At 37.5% G+C, this 23,923-nt stretch overlaps 1 protein-coding gene across 1 annotated transcript in view; it reads right to left on the bottom strand.

Annotated features, from left to right (window-relative positions):
• Positions 1 to 10,307: 10,307 nt before the first annotated feature.
• Positions 10,308 to 23,923, bottom strand: part of LOC5572893 (GTP-binding protein Rhes) — a 55,866-nt gene continuing 42,250 nt past the window's right edge. The window contains exons 2-3 of the mRNA XM_001654197.2: positions 15,507 to 15,985; positions 10,308 to 10,964 (exon numbers count right to left, since the gene is read on the bottom strand). Coding sequence (XP_001654247.1) covers positions 10,635 to 10,964; positions 15,507 to 15,902 — 726 coding nt within the window. The 5' untranslated portion in view covers positions 15,903 to 15,985 and the 3' untranslated portion in view covers positions 10,308 to 10,634. The remainder of the gene's footprint in view (positions 10,965 to 15,506; positions 15,986 to 23,923) is intronic.

Below are 23,923 nucleotides of genomic sequence, written 5' to 3' on the forward strand. Positions count from 1 at the left end.
TTGTGTAACACCAACAACTTTATTTTGTGGGGAAATGCTGATTGGATTGTTTGAAAGAGAAGCGTTTGGTTTCAGTGAATTTTTATGTTATTGGCTAAAATCACTATGACTTCTGTTCAGCCATTTGGAGTCACTGTGATTTGAAATTTTCTTCATATTATCTTTATTTTTTTTGAGAAGAAATCAAAATTTTCATAATATGTCTATTATAATAAATTTTAACTTTGAACTATTCACGAACTTTTGTATGCAGGAGCGTCTTTGCAACCCTTTTCATCAGCCATAGAGAAGGTTTGCAAAAGCTTAATGATTATTTTTGTTCAAGTATTGTTTGAATAATTAATTTAGCTTTATGTTTTTTTGTTAACAGCTGAAATATCATGAGCAGAAACCTTTAGTTAATATTGCAATACAATAATACAAGAACTTTTTTTTGTTACTAATTCATAATTGTGTACAAATCCTTAAAACGTTTCAGGTATTGTCAAGGTATTGAAGATGAATTAACCTTTTCGTTACCGACATTTAAACGAGAGTTTAAATAACTTTCATGTTTGCGCATTTTGACATGAGACGAGGATATTTTTCTATTTTATAGGCTTGATTAAAATTCAAGGAATTGTATTTGTTGAAATTTATCTGAGAATTCTAACCGAAATATCTCCAGGAATATCAATAGTTTTCTTCAGAAAATCTTTCAATTATATCTACTGGAAGTTCTTTCAAGATTTTTCCAAGCATTGAATTCACTCATCTCATTTATTTGTCTAAGACTCCCTGGAGTATTTCTGTGAATTCACTATATATAATGCCACTTACGATTAATCCAGAAACTTTTACAACGATTTCTCCAGGAACTCTTCCTAGGATTCTTGCAGATATTTTTTCCCTTAATTCGTTAATATACAGCCGAACCTCTTGATTCGTTCAATAATTTTACGCTCCCTTTTTTCACGCCCCTCTGAATACGCCTCCTCATTATACGCACCCTCGTTATATGCCCACTCTTCTTACGCCCCCTTTTTACACCCCCTCTTTTTACGCCCTCACTTTATACGGCCCTTCTTTAAACGCCATCATTATTACGTTCCCTCTTTTTACACATCCAATTTTCCAACTTGCGCTGCCTGATGACGACCCATGAAATCCAATAATGTAGAGTAAGGTGGGGCAAAAGTTCGACCTTAGTGGTATAATCAAAGTTACCAGGAAAACAATAGCAGTTAAAACAAAACAAATACCATACAGTGAACCTTCAACATATTGGCTATAATTTTGCTGAACAAACTTGTGTCAAAATATTTACCCATTTTCAGTTAGAACAGTTTCAAAATTAATTGTCTTATTCGAACTTTTGCCCCACCGGTGGGGCAAGAGTTCGAATCTAGTGTGGGGCGAAAGTTCGCTGGCTAAAACACAAAATATCTATCCTTTTATGATGGGCATACTTTACACCAGCCGAAGACTTAAGTTTGACGAAAAATACACACTAAATTTTCATCAAAAAATTGCCCAAAACCGGGTTAATTGTAATATACTCAAAAATAGCAGTTTTTAGCAAAACTAAGTGGAAATGTAAAATATTGGTGACAATTTTCACACGATCAGACAAATTTAACTTAATTTGAAGATAATATGTGGATTTTAGGCAATTTTTTAATTTTTCCTTGATTTTATACATGGGTCGAACTTTTGCCCCGCTGATTCAAACTTTTGCCCCACTATGGGCCAAAAATTGTTTTCAAGCATCTATGTAAAAACTAATACACCTCAAATCAATCTTATGATAGGCCTAGAAACGCCCTTACATAAAATATTGAAAAAGATTTTATCTTCAATTGGTTCCATACAGCGAAAGTTTGACCAAAAATTACAATATTCACGTCGAAAAACAACAAATAGCCATAACTTTTCCAAATCTCAATCTATTTTTATGATATTTGGATTGAAAGTCTCTTACTTGAATAGCATTCGAACCACCATGATATTTATAAGATTTGTTTTGAATTGAGCTGGAAATCTTAAAAAGAAACTCTTACCCCACTCGAATTTTTGCCCCACTTTACTCTAATATGTGTATTTCTAGAACGGGACCGATGAGGAAAACCTGAAAATTGATGTCTGACGCCAATAGATTTCAAAAGATTTCTCCAGGAAATCTTTCAATGATATCTACTATATGTTATTCAGAGGTTCTCCAAGCATTTAATTTTCTCATCTTCTTTAGTTTTTTTCAGACTTAAGAGAGTATCTCTGGTAATAAACTATTTATAATGTTACTAACGATTTATCAAGAAACTTTTTCAACTATTTTTTCAGGAATTCTACCTAAAATACTTGCAATTATTTTTCCTTAAATTCGTTCATACACAGGCAAACCTTTTTTACGCTCCCTCTTTTTACGCCCCCTCTTTCTACGCTCTAAATTTCAAATTTCTGAATTTCAAAAAACTCGATTTTTTTTTGTATTTTATGGGCTTGTTTATAATTTAAGGTAGTGTCACTTGTTTTTGGAGTACTCTGATATCAAAATGGTTGTTTCGAAACGGCCAATTTTAAGAAGATTCCTACAATTGGAGTTAATCCAAGAATTCTTACTAAAATATCTTCCAAGAATTTTAATTTGTTCATCTCATTTAGTTGTCTAAGACTCCATAGAGTATTCCTGTGAATACACTATATATATATAATGTTACTTACTATTTATCCAGAAACACTATTCACGATTTCTGCAGCAAATGCTAGGATTCTTACTGATATTTTTCCATAAATTAGTTCGTTTATAGCCAAACTTCATTTTTTTCGCTCAATCTTTTACGCCCTTTCTTCATACACCAACTCTTTTAATGCCCCTCTTCTTACGTCACAATTTTTGCGCCCCTCTTTTTGAGCTCTAAATTCTAACATACGCTCCCTATTTTTACGCTTCAAAAATTCCAACTTACGCTGCATGATGATGACCCATGAGATTCAATAATGTAATATGTGTATTTCTGAAATGGGACCATTGAGGAAATGCTGAGAATTGATTTTTAACGCCCCTACTGGAAGTTTTTCAGAGATTTTTCGTATCATTTAATTTATCTGTCTTATTTATTTGTCTAAGACTCCATAAAGTATTCCTTTGAATACACTATACATAATGTTACAAACGATTTATCCAGAAACTTTTTCAACAATTTCTTCAGGAATTCTTCCTAGGACTCTTGCAGATATTTTTCCTTAAATTCTTACATTTACAACAAAACCTCTTTCTATGTCTTCTCTTTTTACGCCTCTCCTTCTACGCCCCTTTATTTTACGCTCAAAACTCAAAATTACGCCTTATGGTGCTTGATGACGACCCATGAAACCCATTGCGCTATGGGCCAGTGACGCAATCTGGCGGGACAAAATTAATAGCTCGGTCACGAAGTCATTCCGGCATTTGGGGTCTTCGGCAAACTTTTTTGTAACATCGAGAACCATCTACTGACATAAACGAATTTACGAATTTAATTTTAAAAAACATTTACGAACTAAATCGTCCGCATAATGAATTCCAAGTATATTTGCATGAGTTTTGAATGATTTTCACAAACCGAAAATCGCGACCTTGGATCCAAATGGCGTCAGACATCGATTTATGACATCATGTTTTATGTTCCGTTCGATAAATCCCCATATTGCGATTTTTATAAACCGCAGGCCGCCATCTTGTATTCCAAAATGGCGTCAGATTTCTTCACAAAACTCCTTGAGAACAACCGGGAACTTTTTTCACGCTTCTTGGTTTTACGCAAGAAATTCCAATTTACGCTCCCTCTTTCAACGCTCCAATTATGTTAACGTTCTCCCTGTTGGGGGCGTAAAAAAGGTTTGGCTATACTATACAAGACCTTCTTGAGAGTTTTCCCAGAGTTTTCTAGATATTTGAAGATATTTTACTTACTGCGGAAAGTTGTTTGAAATAAAATCCACAACTGTTATGGAATTTTTCCATAAATTTCCAAGAATTATGACCAGTGTTCTTCTAAAAATTCTGGAAAAAAATCCCAAACGAATTCTGAAAGTCTGCTTTCAATATTTTCACTAGAGTTTCTGGGGAAATACTTCAATCAACTCCTTAAGAAATGTTTGATCAAATTCATGCCACTCTGTGACTTTTCCAGGAATTTACATACATTATTCTTTAGAATTCTTCTGTAGTTCTCAAAATAAAGTTCTCCAAACAATTTTTTTTTCCAGGAATTTCTCAAGTAAACTTTGAGTTGTTTTGCGGAATATTCTTGAAGGAGTACTCAGAGAAAAATTTTCAAAAAAATTGTTAGCGGAGATCCTGGAATAATCCCTACACAAATTCGTGGTGGCTATACTATAGATAAACCATCACTTTGTATATTTTTTGACACAAACATGTGCTAATGTTTTACAGTTTTGTGTTTCACAAAGTTCCACATCTTTATAGTACTATTTATGTTTCTCCCGAAGCTTTTCACTATTTTTGTGTATTGGTGGACCAAAGGTTTCACACATCTATGTGTGAAAACTGGAAACTTTTGTTCTGATTCCGGAATTTTAAATGAGCTCTCCAACTAGAAGGATATGTGCGTATTATGTCAAAATTTGGTTAAAAAATATAGATGAACCAAAACGTTATATCCAAAAACGTGTTTTCAGCTTTTGTTTGAGGGGGTTGGTAACGAAATGGTTTGAATCAAAAATTGGTTCACATAACCTACAAATTTTCGTTCTGCCATTCTACCCTTTTCGAACTTTATTTTGCTGTAGCATATTTGCAATCCTTTTCATCAGCCATAGAGAAGGTTTGCAAACGCTATCACTTACCTTTTTTAGTATAAGTATTGTTTGAATGATTGATTTGTCCTTATAAAATTTTCAGTTCAAAGCTGTCATAGATAATACTTTTCAATTTATATTGCATTGAAGTAGTGTTAAGAGCCATTAACCATGCAACCTAAAAAACGTAACGCTAGAAATGAGCACTTTTAACTATCATTTTCCCTATTGTAACTTATTTTGTAAGTGAACGAAACGAAACCTAATTTTTATACAATGGCTTACTATGTTGTTAATTTATATGTGCACCAAATTTAAGAAATGTTTTAGGTTATGTCATGGCTTTAAAGCAGATTTTAACTAAAAACTGGTTTAAAATTGATTTACCTGCCATACAAACACTTTTCATTTTTCACAATTTTCAAAAAAATATATATTAAAGTGTCCAGTATAATATTTTTTATAGTTTTAAAATGGAAGTTACAGTTGAATCTTCCTAACATTTCAAAATACAATCCAAGCATTTCTCCAACGGACGTAATTCGAAAGATGGCATCACACTCAGCATCTGAGATGCTTTCTCAGTGATGAAATGATAGTGTTCCCCTTTTTTAATTATCGATAATACTTATAAAAATACGAAGAAAAAAAATTGTACACTGATTGATAGTTAGTGTTCCCCTTGTTGCATCTGCTACAATGAGAAATGATAATCCTTAACAAAAGATGCAGGAATGGAGCGATCTCCTTCCGAAGTGGAGGGAGGAGCAGCATGTAATATGACATAGGATTTCTTTATCCTCGATTGCGACATGATTGGTTTCGTCGTTTCAGATGAATGAGTTCAACACATAGCCCTATAGATGTAGCAAGCTCTCTGATGTCGTCCTTATGACATTGCATCCCCTCATATCACGTATACGATCAGCCACGCTGTTTATTAGGTCTGGAACAGTAAACAACGAATCAGTATTAAAGCTTGTTTGGCATCTTTTCCGGGCTTTCCTTAGTGGCCAAGTGTGATGCACGTGACCATGCGTACACTTGAAGCCGACGCTCGGCCCGGTTCATTCATTAAGTTTCGAAGCATACAAACCGTTAGTAGACACACTGTTATGAATGCAAGCACAATTTCCACTGTCCATTACGGCTTAACTGATTGCTCCGTTGAAAGAAACTGTGAAAGCGTTTTAAGTATATTTTTTTATTTTTACCACCCAGAGATGTTATTGTGTAATAAAGTTTGAACTGAGTTTAGAAACTGAAAACGAGTGTTTTCCTTTAAAGTTTTGAAGAATACATGGGTTTTTAGAGGAGAACAAAAATAATGATACAGATTCAAATATTAATTTGATTTTTTTCACAACTCCAATGGAAACATAAAAAGGCGGAAGAAACATATTGAATTTGCCAAAAAATTTATTAACATTACAGTGTTGGAGTAAAACGAGACAAAAGTTTAACGATTTTGGAATTATCAACGTTTCTAGAAAACAATGACAGTTGAAATAAAATAATTACCATACAATGAGCCTCGAATCTATTAGCTTAAAGTTTACCAAAACGAAGTCAAACATATATTTATGCAAAACAATTTTAAGATTGATTTCATCCAATGATTTTTTAACTCGCCGCACAATAGAAAAAATGTATCTTAAGGATCCGTCATTGATTTTGGAATTTTCGGAGGCAGTTTTATCGTTCAAAATCAAGAAAATTTACTCGAAAAAATTTTCACTGTATTTTATTCTCCAACCGAAACAAAGTGAATACAAAGTGAAATGAATCGAATAATTTTCAATTTTGAACAGAAAAACTGCTTTTGAAGTATAGATGATTACGATGGCGGATCCTTGAAATTAAATGGCACCCGTATCTGTAATCACGTTATTATCAAACTTTAATCAATCTACAATTTTCTTTCTAGGGGTTTTAGTTTATGGTTTTAATTTTCAAAAAATGCATGCCTCAAAATATTCTGTATATAAAATTTAAATATTCGGGTATTAAAAAGTTTAAATACACTTTAAAAATGAAAAAAAAAAAAATTGAAATGCAATATATTCTTTTCTAAATCCATGTTTATTGAAGCAATGTTTATTGAGAACCATTAGGTAGGCTTACCAGAAGAATATTTCAGAAAGGAGGACATTTTGCTTTGCTGGTTTTGAATAAGGAGCACATTTCAAAAAATAGTCATGGAAAAACTGTCGAAAACAAAACTGTCGTAAACAAAAAATAGTCGTAAACAAAACTGATTAATATGAGAGGATGTTTTTGAAAAAAACTGATAATTGAGTCACTGTGTTCGAGAAACAACATAAATCCATCAAAAAGGTTTCAATGAAGCAAAAAACGTATTCCTGAAGAAATCTTTGTAGTGAGCTCATGTATGGCGAAAAGCAACATATAAATACAAATAAATATCTACACTGGTACTTCAATAGGGCCTTACTGACCTGAGTGATTTCTTTTCATGGATCCTCTCTATCGCCTATAACTTCGCTTAATTAGATAAATCTGCAGTGTTGCTTGTTAATAAAAGACAATTCACACCATCTTCAGCCATAGGCTGCACAGACTGAACATAACTAACATTAAACAACGGACACATAGAACGACTAGTGGACCAGTGACGAAATTTTCGTTTGACGAAAAGTTATCTCCGACTGGGGCGGGAATCGAACCCACACCCCGTAGTACAATACGCCTAAACGACTGAGGCCGCTACCCGCACGGCTACGAAGCCCACATGAAGCAAGATATGAATGATTCTTCATCATACAGCATAAAAATATGTTGGGAATCAGTTTTCTGCAATAACGTAAAAAGAGCAACGATGAAGAGAAATCGATTAATGCAAATAAGCCCTTATGAATAAACAAACAATGCTGATATAACAATGCTAGAAACCTAACGAATATTAGTTTTCATTTTTTCGTAATCATTTTTGAAACTAAACCTAAGTCAAATCAAAGAATTTTTATCTGTTTTTTTATCAAACGAGTAATAGGGTGCCGGTGCCAATGGTTGTAATGTACCAGTAGATTGGACTACGGAACAAAACGTACATTTTTCGATAAAAACGACATGTGCTATTTTTGGTGGATAGATCGCCTCTAGTTTAGTCGATTTGCCAAATTTCAGCTTTTTATTTCATCAAAAAGTCATATAAATAATTAAGTTTACGCAAAATATTTGCTCCCTTGCACCAATAGTTGCCGTCGTGTTCCAGTAGTGGATCATTGGATGGAAGCAGTTTTTAAAAGTGATGTTTAAAAATAAAGAAAAGTCCCAGAGATGATCTTTATGCTTCATTCGAAAGATATTAATTGCTGTTCCGAGGGAAAAATGTTAAACCTTTGTAAAAATTTGCCATTTTGTTCAAAATGCCTTGTTAATTCCCGAACGTCTACTACTGGAGCACTAGCGCAACTACTGGAACACGTGTACCAATAGTGGCTCAAGCTATTTTATGTTAAAAATTTAGTTTTATCACTCTTTTTATATTTTTCCCATATAGTAGAGGTTAAAATCTTTCTGTTGACGCCAAAAGATCTCTGCTAAGGCTTTTCGTTATTTTATTATGATTTTTTATAGCTTAGGTAGTCCACTAATGGCACCGGCACCCTATATTTATTAAGTTTATTCTTATTTCCCAAAAACAAAATGTATTTTTGGATAATGAACTCTCATTTTCTTTTGAATAAATTTACTTGTTTTTCATTCGAGCATTGTTATTTATCTATTGCATTATAAAGGTTTTTTTTTAAAGATCAAGAAGTTTCGTCCTTTTAAGGACTAATCAGAAATTAGCTGGAATAGAAACTAGAAATACTATTTCATATTCGATTATAAACTTAAGTATAAAGCCGCATCACGTCATGATTTATGAGTCATCTGTGATAATGGCTTTGGTCATCCTGACAGACTGTACGGATTATGCTTTGCCAATAGAAATAACCCCTACAGATTCTATCCTTGTTGGTTAAATCCATATGGGGCCGTATATTCGATGAACTGTGCAAGTATAAATGTAAGTTAGCGAAGCTTGCGAAGCAGCTCTCCAAGAAGTTTACATGGCGACCGTGACAGGAGTCAAACATTTACCAATCTTAAAGTTTAGAGTTTTGAAATTGAAGGACGCAGATATCAGGGTATGGAGCCTTCCTTAGCCGAGTGGTATCAGGTATCTGAAACTGAAGGTGCCAGGGCTCGATTCCCGGTCGGTCCAGGACCTTTTTGTGATGAAAATTTCTTTGACTTCTCTGGGCATAGAGTATCATCGTACCTGCCACACGATATACGAATGCAAAAATGGCAATTTAGGCAAAGAAAGTTCTCAGTTAATAACTGTGGAAATGCTCTTAGAACACTACGCTGAGTAATTGGCTCTGTCTCAGTGCGGGCGTTGATGCCAAGAAGAAGAAGAAGAATATCAAGGTATTTCTCAGCTGGGGTAAATTTCTTCAGAGTAGAGACGTCAGACTAATAAGCTTTATAAGTGTTTAAATTCTCGTCACATGATCATCACAGAGGTAATTTCTCAGGCACAATCAAACATTGCTTTCTATGAATATAACATTTTATTATTAGCTTTGGTTTTGTATCGTATTGTTGGGTGTATAAGCATCGTAAAAATGGGTTTGTATTTTCAATTCGATATTTCCAATATGGTGATACTGATAACCTTTCTATTTATAGCATTAACGATGCTGATCAATTTCTAATCGTCTTCATCATCATTTCCGATCCACACAAATATAAATACAACTGAAGTCAGGTCTCCATTTACTTGTTAATGGTACATGCACCCACTACAATTTTTCAGCAGTTCTGCATCTAATATTTTATTTATGATTAGGGTCAACCCCAGTTACTTATTATCATCCTAAAAGGTTAAAAGACAACTGAGCAATTGTAGTGGTTGTAGGTTACCAAGCACTGTGCGTACATTATGAGACCTGACTGGGAATACTTACAAACATATGTTTTCTTCCATTCAAACATTGACAGCTCAGCTGATTCAATTTTTTCACCACGACAAATCGTCATGTAACAAACATACCAGTTCAGTTCAACTTAACTAAAACTTATCCCGAATTCTGGTTATCAATATCCAAAACACCGATAAGGGTACATGTCAAAAAGTGCGTTCATTCTTGTCAACAATTATTACAATTACTTATTTTCCCTAAAACTTGTTTTTAACTTCCTATACTTGAGGCAATCTTCTATCGTCGTTACGGTTCGCTTTTAGCATTTTTGTTTGATTTACATATCTAATTTTAGACACCACTGTGTGTGTTTGTAGACACGATTTAATTTCTCATTTGTTCGGATCGATTTCAGAGTGCCTGGTGCACGTTGTTGTTGAAACTGTTATTATCGAAAAAAATGTTCAATGGTTTAATGTTTGGTTTAATAGTATTCAAGCATCTGCTCCGTCAATTTGATAAGTTCAAAGAGGGAATCGAAATACATCGTGATTTGTAGGCTTAGAGCTGTTTTGAACGAAATATTCACAGATTTCAGAATATTCTTTAACAGTGTATCATATTGATTTGCGAAATAACCATGTTACTATATACTTTGCGATAAACATATCCCTATTAACATAGTCCAGAACCTTCCCTCGTTGAAATATTTTAAAACTTACGGAAAATATGCTTAAAAACTTAATCTTTTGAATGTAGTTGTCAATTTCTTGGACATTTTTTTCCGACAATAACGACTTCAGACACACCGTCGGTATGTTTAGAATCGCCCTCCTACGCAATTCGCTACTGGTGGAAAAAATATACGAAGAAGCAACCAAGACAATTTTCCGGGAAAATTGTCATCATCGTTGTCGTTCACTGAATAGCACACGAGTGCCGCTTAAGGTAGTACCGAGCCGAGAGGGAGCGGTTCTGATTTTGATTGGTGTAGCTCGGCAGGGATTTCCTTCGTCGCCTCACGGCCGGACTCAGGTTGTATTCGATGTTGGCCTGGCGGAGCAGCTGCTTGAAGACAGTCAAGATTCCTTCGTTGTTTTTGGCGGAGCATTCAGCATAGCCGCAGCTCCACTCCAGGGTTGCCTTAGCTTGTGCGACTTTCAACGGCACCTGGCGGACTTCTTCCGGGACATCGGCTTTGTTGCCAACGATTACAATGGGAACGCGCAGACCACGTGCCTGCACAATCTGGTGGAATCGAAAGAAAACATATTGTTAACCCTCTGAATATAGTGTAAGTTTTTTACGCGGAAAATTGTGATAGGAAAAAAATGGGAACTAAATTTTTAAGCAATCATGTATACTTGATTTTGTATAAAATTTTTCTTGGGATGTTCAGTAGCGATCGGAGTAGTGTGGTAAGGAAACGTTTGAATCGCTTCTTCTTTTTCCTGGTGTTAACGTCTAAACTTGGACAGGGCCAGCTTATTGTTCTTACAAGCACTTCCACAGTTATTATCTGAGAGGATTCTTTGCCAATTGACTATTTTTGTTTGTGTTTATCGTGTGGCAGGTACAATATGCTATGCTCTGGGAAACGAGGAATTTTTCTTTGCAAAAAGATCATTGACCGGTGGGAATTTTGGGGATATATATCCGCTAGGTGATGCTAGTGACAAATTTTCCTCAATCTTCTACATCTCGAGATCTTGATGCGCTAGGAGATTGGTGTCTTCGGCAAAGTTGATGAGCTTGAAATCCGTTTGGGAATTCATTCGTTAGGTGGCGCTAGTAACAAATTCTCTTCAATCTTATGTTTTTCGAGATCTTGATAAGTTAGTCTTTGTTAGTGCTATTTGTCTTCAGCAAAGTTGTTTACAGGAACATACTCAGTTCAACAGCCCCAATGCATGAGTTGCATCATTGGATTTTTTCACAGTTTTTTTTAACTCACTCAAAGCCTTATTCTTTGTTCTTCTGCTAGAAATATAACGATCCTTTCTAATGTAAACGGTATCATTTGGTTTTGACAGATTTTCGATGTGTTTTATGATTGAATTATTTTTGACGGCATGAGCGTGAGTAAAGGTTTTTGCATCAAAATATTATGCGTGAGTATTCCGAAGCAGATCTCAAATGATTTTGCTTTTGTAGAAGAACTTAATGATTGAGATTTGATTGTCAGTCTACCAATATTGCTTTTTCAATAGATCAAAGGTCATCCGAAGTGGAAAACTGAACAAATATTCATGTTCATATGGTGCTAGGTACACCGCACCGATGAAGCGAATTATTCGGTAGAAACCGGAAGCGACCGAATCTGTGTGTTGAGAATGATGGGCAAGTTCTTCAACTACAGCCTGATCAGCATATATGCACCACCGAACGATAAGCCCAATGACATGAAGCATGAGTTCTATGAGAGCCTGGATAAGGCCTACGGAGAGTGCCCAAAACAGGACGTCAAGATAGTCATCGGCGACGCAAATGCGCAGATCGGGAAAGAAGATTCCTTCCGACCCGTTATTGGAACGGAATGCCTTCATTCCGTTATCAATGATAATGGCCTGTGGTTAGTAACCTTCGCTGCTGCTAGAGGGATGACAATCAGCAGTACCTACTTCGCACGAAAGAATATCGGCAAACACACCTGGCGACACCTGAGTGGCGATACCTGCTCCCAAATAGACCACATGCTGGTTGATAAGCGACATTTCTCAGATGTCATGGATGTCAGGACCTTCCGAGGCCCTAATATCGACTCGGATCATTATCTCTTTGTAGCTAAAATTCGGGCGTGGTTATCCAACGTCACGAGTTCCACAACAAACAGAACGCTGCGCTTCAATATACAACGCTCGTCGACTGATGGGGTAGCTGCGCAGTACCGTCAGTAACTAGACGAGCAGTTGGGAAGAATCAACGTCTCCAGCCGTCGACAGCCTGTGGGACCCTATCCACGAAGCTGTGACAACAACGGCGCGGGAAGTGATCGGCACTGGTCAACGACGATGACGAAACGACTGGTTCGATGAAGAGTGCCAGAGAGTGACAGACATGAAGATTGTCGCCAGAAGCCGTATGCTTGTGGCCGGTACCCGACAGAACAGAGAGCGGTACAGGGCAGCGAGAGCCGAAGAAAAGCGAATCCACCGCAGAAAGAAAAGGCAGCACGAAGAAAGTGTGGTAGCTGACGCTCAAGAAAGCATGAACCGGAATGATATGCGGAGATTCTATGCAACGGTCAATGGTGAGCGGCACAATACCGTTCCAGTGCCCGCCATGTGCAATGATCGAGAAGGGAATTTGCTGACCGATAGAACGGCGGTGGCTGCCAGGTGGAATGAGCACTTTCAGCAATTGTTGAACGGTGGAAATGGAAATGTAGCGAGGAACAGGATAAACATACATGACAACGATCAAGCTGTGGACCAACCGACCATAGGAGAGGTTAAAAGGCTATCAGCGAGATGGTTTGAAATCAAGTGTTCGAAATGCAGATGAAGTGGCAACCTTGTTTGGAAGGATTGAAGCAAGGAGACGCATTTCTGAATTTACATTGCGCTCGAAGATGCTATAAGGAGTTCTGGCTTGCTGAGAAACAGCACTATCATCACACGGTCGCACATGCTCCTTGGCTTTACGGACGATATCGACCTTATTGGAATCGTTGTAGGTCAGTGACGGACACCTTCGTGCCTCTGAAGAAGGAGACAGCGGGGATAAGTCTGACCATTAATTCTACCAAAACGAAGTACATGGTTGCAGGTAGAGAGGTGGTGCTGAGGAAATGTTTGATGGGGTTTTGTTTTAAGGTGTTGAAGAATTTCTTTACCTTGGAACACTTGTGTGACAACTACGTTTCTCGCCAAATGAAAAGACGTGCTGCGGCTGTGAATAGGACCTTTTACGGACTATATAACCAGCTTAGCTCTCGAAATTTGTAAACGGGAACAAAATTCGCCCTATATAAAACATTGATGTTTCTGATGGCTCTCTACAGGCACAAAACGTAGACGTTGAAAGCAGCAAACCGGAAAACCTTCGGTGTTTAAAGTGCTGCGGACTCGGTAGGAAACTAGAAAATACTGTGAGACGCAGACGTATGATTCACGAGTCATCAAGCATATAAAGAGTACGAGTATCAAGTGTACAAAGATGCGAATACCATTAAGCGTGTTAAATACAGCAGCCTTCAGTGGACTGGTCACTTAGTGCGAATACAGGAAGAAATAATTGCGAAAATAATATTCAACAGAGAACCACGTAGGGGTCGGCGACTTCGCGGAAGACAAAACAGTTATTGCTTTTGAATTGTTGATTGGAAAAATTACTCAAAAATACGACCAACTCTAGCTGAATGTTGAAGGAACCATCGATTTAGGCAGGTTTCGAATTACAGAACACAAAACTAGTGCAACTACGATTCTAGCCCTGGGAACCATCGAGGTAGCCATGAAACCCAACTTTTACTATGGTTTGCAATGATAGATTTTCATGAGAATTGCTTCAAATTTGAGCGAAAAAACTGGTTTTTAGTTTTCAATGGTTTCTGATGATTAAATGATGGATTCTTGAACCTTAAATCGATGCCGCGATACGAAACACAATCGACTCTCCACTTCTCGATGTTCTATATCTCGATATCTCTCCCTATGTCGATAGTTTCTTCGGTCCCTTCATTCTGCGTACATTTTCTCTCTTCATATTTCGATAGCCTCCCTCGATATCTCCATGTCTCGATTTGGGAAGTCGAGTCTAGTAACGACACTGAAGACTTCGATCCCTTCGATATCGAGATGTGGAGAGGTGAGTGTATCTAGTAAGGACAAGTTGACTGTATATATATACAATAAGTATATGTTGAAATTCATGTTACGTCTGACGAGCTGTAAAAATTTCTTTCAAATCGATTCTTAATAACTTATGTCTAATCCTCTGAAGTTGTCCGTTTTGTGTGAAAAATCGAAAATGTTGCAAGTGTATTGTCCATCACTGTGTAGGAAACCAATAAGTTTAAATTTTTTGTGGATCGGACGATATGCTGCCCTACTACGCCTACTTGTTCGCCATGTTCTATGTAAACCTTAAGGACTGCGCTGCCCATAACTGCATAACAGTCACATTCGACATTTTTCACAAATTGGAGTTAATACCATGGAGAGTCATCAAATCATAAATACTTTCGATCAATTTAATGAAATCTATGAGATTGTTCTAGAAAATTCGAAAAAAATACCAAGTTTTTTTGTCACATTGGTAATTATAACCGCATAACAGTCACATTGAGATTATAAATGTGCCTCGTAATGTAACAGCAATGACATTTCTATCAGAATTATTTTCTGACTATTCGCCTAGTATGCGATATGAGTTGTACAAAATATCAGCCTCATATAAGCGCCTTTGAGTTCCTGGTATTTATTTTGAAATTTTAGTTTCCTCTCATACTGCAATAAAATGCAAACTTGGTATTCCATTTACTCAATGCCTACTTTTGTCGAATGTTACAAATATGCAGTTTTGGGCAGTGCGGTACAAATATGCGTAGAACGGCAGTACAGCAGAAGGAATTCAGCGTACTGACTGGTAGAGACGTTTTGTCGTTCGTGTGATAAAAATGTTCTCGACTCACGCTACTCTGTGGGAAATCTGAACATCCTTTCCTTGAATCCTTGATAACTTGAAATTCATACGAAAAGTTGAACCACGGTTCAAAGGTCACTTTTTTCCTATCACGGTTTTCGGCGTGCTAACATTGTATCGCAATTTTATGACATTCAAAATTACCTGTCCACGGAGTCGTTCCACTTCGAACCACGTTTCCTCGTCATCGACAGCGTACACCAAAATGAAAGCTCCGCTCGTGTTGATGGACAGGGCCCGCATCGCCGGAAATTGGTACGATCCGGAAGTGTCGAGAATATCCAGCGTCAAACATGATCCGTCCGGTAGTTCATACTCGCCCCGGTGCATATCCTCCACGGTTTGCTTGTACCGCGAAAGGTACTTTTCGTACAGGAACTGCGAAATAATGGACGATTTTCCGACGCGGGCCGCCCCCATCATTGCAACCCGGTGGCGTTCCTTTTTCGGCGTCATCGGTTCGCTGTCGTTCGATCCCCGTGAGGACCGGGAGGAGGTGACGAGAGACGGGATGCGGAGCCTGTGACAGGTTCCGGGCATTGTTTCGGTGAGAGCAATTTTTGCGGCTTTTGCTTGACTTGTTGCGGTGAAGAGTCGAGATGAAAAGCACTTTGGCTGATTCCCTGTGGGGGTGAGAATAAGAGAAAGGGGGAAAAAACTTCAAAGCTTGTGGATTTTTATACAATATGTATTTTAGTTTTTTTTTCTGTTGGTACATATAAGCTTGTGAAAATATCAATGGATCAATAGACAATTTCAAACGAAGCGCGTGCAGAATTGAATGAATGACTGCTGCTCATTGATTTGGGTCCGATTGATTGATATGACAATGGCAAACATTATTTCTTCGAAGACGGCATGGTGAAACCATATAAGCCATGTATCTTTGTTCAATATTTTCAATAGCATGAGCACAGAGTGCTATCGATTCATAAACATTAGGAACACATCGTCAATCGACATTATTCTACTTGTTCATGCAATTTCTCTTCGTCCCTCAAATGCAAATTGCAAACTTTCCTAGAGGGGAAGGACCTGGTGTAGTGGTCAGAACACACGCCTCTCACGCCGAGGACCTGGGATCGAATCCCATCCCCGAGATAGTCACTAAAAAAATCAGTGACGACTTCCTTCGGAAGGGAAGTAAAGCCGTTGGTCCCGAGATGAACTAGCCCAGGGCTAAAAATCTCGTTAATAAAGATAGATAGATAGATAGATAAACTTTCCTAGAAGTGGAATGCATCAGCTCATGCAAATATTGCTGTCTCTACATTGCAACATGTTGATTTATATTATTCTTCCATAACTATTTCAAATCAAACACATCCGATTGGATACACTTGAAAATTAATTTTTAGGAAGAGACGTTTGAATCCATTCTAGAAAACATTGTTCCAAACAATATTTTAAACAGAGTTAAGGTGAAGATGCATCGAAGCGAAAAATAAAATTTTCAAGTGCGCAAATCTGGAGAACCATACATCCATTTGAACTGAAAACTTAATAGATTGGTTACCATCAGCAAGTGACCAATCGATCAAGTTTTCAGCTTCAATGGATCTCTGGTTCTCCAGATTTGTGCTCTTGAATATTTGATGTTTGGCTTCGCTTCATCTTCACTGAAAAAATAAATGAATTTTCGTTGATGTGGAACAATTTGAAGGTTGAGGGTTGAAAGCCACTGCCAGTACTTTCCTATTTCTCTATGTAAATGCGTTATTACAAAAAAAAAAAAACAGATACAAAAAAGAAAAAGAATAATAGTTTTGTGCTTTTGAAATTTCCCGTCTCAATGAAAATTAAAAAAATGATCTTCTTCTTCTTCTTTCTGGCGTTACGTCCCAACTGGGACAAAGCCTGCTTCTCAGATTAGTGTTCTTATGAGCACTTCCACAGTTATTAACTGAGAGTTTTCTTTTCCGATTGACCATGTTTGCATGGGTATATCGTGTGGCAGGTACGAATACTCTATGCCCTGAGAATCGAGAAAATTTCCTTTACAAAAAGATCCTCGACCAGCGGGATTCGAACCCACGACCCTCAGCATGGTCGTGCTGAATAGGTGCACGTTTACCGCTACGGCTATCTGGGCTTGATCTAAAACTCGTAAATACGTCCTGAACTGGAAAATTCCAACTCGTTCCGCTCCACTAATTATGATAATTATCCATCGTCCGGCTAACGGCAGGTATAGCAGATAAAATTTTGCGTAATCGCAAACGCAATCTTCCACGACGACGGTGGCGTCTTAACCTTGAACTTTCCAGAGGTTAGGGAGAGTAACTTACGCCGAGTTAAGATCCTTTTCTTCCCTGATTACTGACAGCGCGTACGCCGCTTACCACAAAGTTTCACGGAGCAATTATCGACTTCGTTATTATTCAATATTAATTCAATCGTCCGTTTCCTTACTCGCGGAAGCAGCCGGGATGGGACACGTTTTCCACCAGCTTGCCAGATATTATTCGAATAGGTGTCCTTTGCAGTGGCGTAGCTAAGGTTTTCGGGGCCCGGTGCGGAGTCAAATTCGGGGGCCCTACAAAATTGTGATGTGTGCCAATTGACAAGTCAATTAATCAAAATACTAAGAGGGGCCTTCCTTATCCGAGTGGTTAGAATCAAGAGTGGTCACATTAACAGTAAGATTTGTGATTGAAAATAATAGACATTCATCGATTGTTGAAGTCGTTTTTGTTTTTTTAAGTAATTTTAATGTCATTGAAGAGTAATATGCCGATAAGATCATTTCAATGCTGATAGCGGCCAAGTGTCTTGAGGGACTTAAAGGGATGAGACCAAGAAGTGATTGAACGTTTCAATAAGGATTCATCAAGTAATCTGACCAGAAATCTCTCCAAGGTTGTTGCCAAAAGTTTCTGTGGGATTTAATGGTTTTCTTTATCAATTTCATCAGATTACAATTCAGGTTTTTTGCTTAAAATTTCCTTCAGCAACTAATTAGAAGATTGTTTAGGAGTACATTAAGCATTTTTTCCCAGACTTCCCAAGGAATTCATGACTTTCTCTAGCTTGAGGAATTCATTCAGTTTTTTTTCTAATGATACCCTCAGAATTTTGTTTTTAATGATACCCTTCAAAAATATCCCAAAGAAGTCCTCAAAGCATTCTTACAAGATTTCTCTAGGAATTTGTCCAAAGAAATTTTACAGAAATTATTGGAGGGAATTCCATAATAAAAATCCGGAAGTTTTATCTAAACGAAATCCTAAAGTTATATTTGATGAAATGTATAATAAATCCCACAAGAGAGAAGTCTTGCGAAAATTTCTAGATCTCTTCTGGATTCTTGAGAAATTCTTGGAGAAAAAATAATGACTTTCCTGAAAAAGTAATGAAATAGTTATTGGAAAATTTTCATGAGTCAAATTTTCTAGAGGAAATCGCTGGGAAATCTCAAGTGAAACTCTTAAAGGAACTACAGGAAAAATTAATGTAGCATTTTGTGATTTTCAACAATACTTAAATGTGCAATGTACTTCATATCATGAAATCTTTGAAAAACTCATAATTTTTTGAGAAATTCATGAGGATTCCCTGGTTGAATTTATTGTGAAATTTCTGAAGAATTTCTAATATATTTGTGTAATAATCCCTGAAAGAATTTATGTTGCTATTTCTGATATAATCTATTGAGAAAGTGTTAAAAGATTGGATCTGAAAACAACTGGTAGTGTTTCTAAAAAAATGCCATGGGAGCATTTTCAAGGAATTCCTTTATGATTTCTAGATATCATTTTTACACGAATTTCCTCCATGTATTCTATCATTTTTTTGTTATTTTCTAGAAGAATTTGCGTAGAAGTATTTTCTTGATAACTTAGTGTAATATTTTAAGAAATCGGTACAAGAATTTCTAAAGGAACCTTTCTAGAAAATCCTTTAAGAATTTCTGGGAGAGATTTGTCATTTCGTTATTAGACTTCTGGAGCAAATTTTGAGGGAACTCCACTAGGTATATATTGAGAATTCATTGAACCTATTAAAAAACCTTCAGGAAATTTCGAATTTGTGTTTCGTGTGTTTCCAAACTGTCACGAAAGATTTCCACAAATATTATTCTTTACAAACACGGAAGATGAAACGGAGTCTTAGACGAACGTAACAGTAAAAGAATTGTGAAAGTCTGTGGCCCCGTTCTCAAGCCATTTCGTGACATACAAACACAATGCCATTTTTTTTTGTATATAGATTTTCAAGACTAATTGGTCGGCGTTAAGTCAGAGTGGACCAAGTGACATTTTTCATATTTTAAGAAAAATTGGCTTAGAGTCTAACGCTCTATAATTTTTTATCTCGTTTACATTTTGGTTCAATAATTCTACACATCTGTCGCTTTCAAATAATATAATGTGAAGTAATAATAATGAAAAATCATAATCCAAACCTCTGATAGAACGATTTTTGATGGACTATGTGTACTTGGTCCACTCTAACTGAACTATTTTTAAGAAACTAACAATCATTCAATGCTTGCTTGGTCAAACTGGGTGCATATCTCTAAGATAAACAGATTATCAAGACCCTTCGACATCAGTATAGTAAATTCTTCAAAAATCCATATCGTCAATACTGTCAAATCGTCAAATCAATGGCATTACGATAGCATGAAAATTAGGGTTTTGTAGGGTCAGGGCATTGAAGACCAAAAATATTCAAATATGCGTTCAGTCAAAGTGGACAAAGTGAAAATCTTGAGTACCGACCAAAATATACTAGTCCAATAAGCGAATTCTAGGGCATTTGACACAGACACCATAGAACTACCAAAAGCTTCTAGCAAACTCTGAAATCGACTCAAAAAAAAAAATGAAATAATCAATCAGTGTTTTGCTTTTTGACACTTGGTTCGTCCGGCTGCACAGAAATTGTTGTAATTGCAGACCACCCAGAAATAGTCAAAAATCAAAATCAAATTCATCGAATTAAGTTATATTTATTGATTAATGAGTAGAAGAATCATTCGATGTCGAATAATCTAGCAAATGTTGAAATGTTTTTCATTTCCTCGCATTCCTCAGCGCGCTGATCATTTTCACTGTAATTGTAATAAGCACTTGGTCCACTCTGACTGCATACTTTTATTTTGAAATTGTTTATCGGCATATCGGTCTATTTTGCTCGAAGTAAGAGGGAGCATGGAGAAGAAAGCAATGAATACTAGATGGATAGGTACCGTAAGGGAACGGCGAGAGAAATTGGATTAGATGTTGAAGAGGGCATACCATATGAAACAGTATTACTTGAAACGTCACTTCCTTGTGGCTAACGTCCCCTATGGGAACGGCTTGGGTGTGTTTTGAGAATGACACTACCAAGACAGCCTCTTACTTCGAGCAAAATAGACCGATATGCCGATAAACAATTTCAAAATAAAATCATCACGGTCGATACCTTTGTATGCATACTTTTATTGATATGTATGGATCATCCAAAGTAAATTTATTACATATCTCTTGTAGTTTACAGCATTCATCTTATCTGATCAAAGTGAAATGGAGGTAAGGTAATTTCGCATCTAATGAGAGAAAAATCCAATTTTCCCAAGTTTTGTACTTGGTCCCCTCTGACCTTACGCCGACCAATTCATGGGAGAACTGCCAGAGAAATCTTCATAACAATTTTGGAAAAGATCCTTGGAGAAGTTTTCGCATCTATTCCTGAAGAAAGTTCTAAATTTATCTCTGCAAGAATTATTGAAGATGAAAATCTATGAGCCTGTGGAGTAAAAGCTTAATTATATCCGGAGCCTTTTACATCAAGATTCAATGCGATGCAAAAAAGAACTTTAGATATTATTTTGTGTAAAAAAGAGACTTTAGAGTCCTTAGTTCGCATTATCAATATGCTTTGATACTTTTCAAAAATATATAAAATGTTGTGTACAAATATTATTTTTAACTTTTCGTTCAGGATATGACTTATGATAATATGTTCCCAAACCTTCCTGGCCTCCACAGGCTCAAATTATAGAGGGCCCCTGATATTGGATGATTAATAGAACAATGTATTTTTGAATACAAAACCACGAAGTTCTGTTAAAAAGTACTGTTCTATAGCCTTGACATAGGCTACCTTTAACAATATACTGGATAATATAGGGGCCCTTTCCGTTACCGATTAAGGTCTGCTCAAAACCTGATTTTGCTTGCCTCTATACATTTTTGTTTGCTAAAAAAATAATTTTGTATGTATGAAAAATTTTCACCACGATTTCGGGGCCCCTAAGAACTTGAGGCCCGGTGCGGACCGCACCCACCGCACCCCCCTAGCTACGCTACTGTTTCTACGCTACGCTAAAATTTCAAAATATGTGGTTTTTGGTTTTTGTTTTTTTTATTAAAATTGAACTTGATCAAAAAACATCCAATTTTAAACTGCAAAAGCAGTTGAAGCATCAAGGAGAAATTACCAACTGAGCTCAAGAAGCATCCAATTCTAAAACATATTTTTTACCAAAACGTGCGACATCTATGCGTTCAACCAACGACCGGTAATATCAAACGTCGGGTTATGAAGGAAAAAACGTTTCGCTAAAGATGTCTCCCCTTTTCAAGGGATAGGGAAACCTTGTTTTCCATTTAGGTGGCAGTGCTTGTGCACTGGACAACTCATCGATCTGCCCGTTGTCATTATCGGTCGAGGAGCGTGTCGGGGAGATTATATTTACTTTTACTCATTGCATATGACATCGGTCTGCTGACAAAGTTTGCCATTTTCCCTCTGTTTAGGACAACCATATGGAATGATAGCAAACAGCGGGTGGTTTCAATGTAGGAAGTTTTGATAAGAAATGTTTAGTTTTGAAGCTCTTCCATTTTTCGGACGGCTTCGTAAATTCAAGATTTTTCACTTTGATTTGTTGGATTAGGTTTTGGAAAGATAATTAATCTGTCACTTTAAATTAGGGAAAAAAGTATTTTCAAATTCAAATGTATTCAACTAAAAAGGGGTAAATATTTTGACATAGCTAATATGTTGGGGTTCCACTGTGTGGTAATACGTTTTAACTGCTAAAGTGTTTTTTTTTTACTGAAAATATTGATTACTACACTAAGGTCGAACTTTTGCCCCACCTTAATCTATTATTGAACTTTATACATTGTACCTTGATGCCTACAGCGCAGCATCACGCCATTTCCGGGCGTATTGTAGAGCTCCATCTTCGTCGGTCTTGGGCGATACTTCTCCAGTTGCCCCGAACGTTATGCGTCGCCTGGTCCTCTTCCACATCCAGCGTATTCGTGGTCTTCCACGAAGTCGCCTACCTCAACCTGGTTCCCCGCTGTATACTATTTTCGCAATTCTTTCTTCTGATATTCGCACTAAGTGACCAGCCCACTGAAGTCTACCCTATTACACACCCCTATTACACACCCCTATTACACACATATGTGCACTTGATACAATACAAAGCTGCAAAACATGGAACGATACAGACTGAAGCGGAAACAGCAAACCCGCCTATTCCGGGATAAAAAGCGCCGCCTGGAAGAGGTGAAATGCCAAGAGATGGAATTGCTGTACCGTTCTCAAGAAACGAGGAAATTCTATCAGAAGCTCAACACATTGCGCAAAGGCTTCGTGCCGCGAGCTGAAACGTCCCGGGATAAGGATGGGAGCATCTTGACGGATGGACGCGAGGTGATCGAATGGTGGAAGCAGCACTATGATGAACACCTGAATGATGCAGAGAACACAAGCACAGAAGGTCAGGACAGCGAAGGCGATGGCTACGTCAGGAAGCAGTGTCACGATAGACGGGGATGCCTTCGAGGTGTTGGACGAGTTCGTCTACCTCGGATCCTTGCTGACGGCTGACAACAATGTTAGTCGGGAAATACGAAGGCGCATCATCAGTGAAGGTCGTGCCAGGGGGACGAACCTGGTGTAGGGGTTAGAACAGACGCCTCTCATGCCGAGGACCTGGGATCGAATCCCATCCCCGACATAGTCATTTATAACGTAAGAGTTATAGTGACGACTTCCGGGAAGTACGGGAAGTAAAGCTGTTGGTCCCGAGATGAACTAGCCCAGGGTTAAAAATCTCGTTAATAAAGATAGAAAAAAAATGAAGGTCGTGCCTACTGTGGGCTCCAGAAGAAACTGCGGTCAAGAAAGATTAATCGCCGCACCAAATGCACGCTATACAAAACGCTCATAAGGCCGGTAGTTCTCTACGGGCATGAAACGTGGACTATGCTCGAGATGAACTTGCAAGCACTTGGAGTCTTCGAATGTCGGGTGGTTGGGACGATCTTCGGCGGCGTGTAGGAGAACGGTGTGAGGCGGCAAAGAACGAACCACGAACTCGCTCAACTTTACGGCGAACCCAGTATCCAGAATGTGGCCAAAGCTGGAAGGATACGCTGGGCAGGGCATGTGGCAAGAATGCTAAACAACAGCCCTTTAGAGATGATGTTCGCCACGAATCCGGTCGGAACAAGTAGGCGTGGGGCGCAGCGAGGTAGGTGGATTGACCAGGTACACCAGGCCTGGAGAGCGTGGATCCCCGAGCAGAAGAAAATAACTGCTGAATACTA

The sequence above is a fragment of the Aedes aegypti genome, chromosome 2 (assembly GCF_002204515.2).
Source record: "Aedes aegypti strain LVP_AGWG chromosome 2, AaegL5.0 Primary Assembly, whole genome shotgun sequence".
NCBI lineage: Eukaryota > Metazoa > Arthropoda > Insecta > Diptera > Culicidae > Aedes > Aedes aegypti.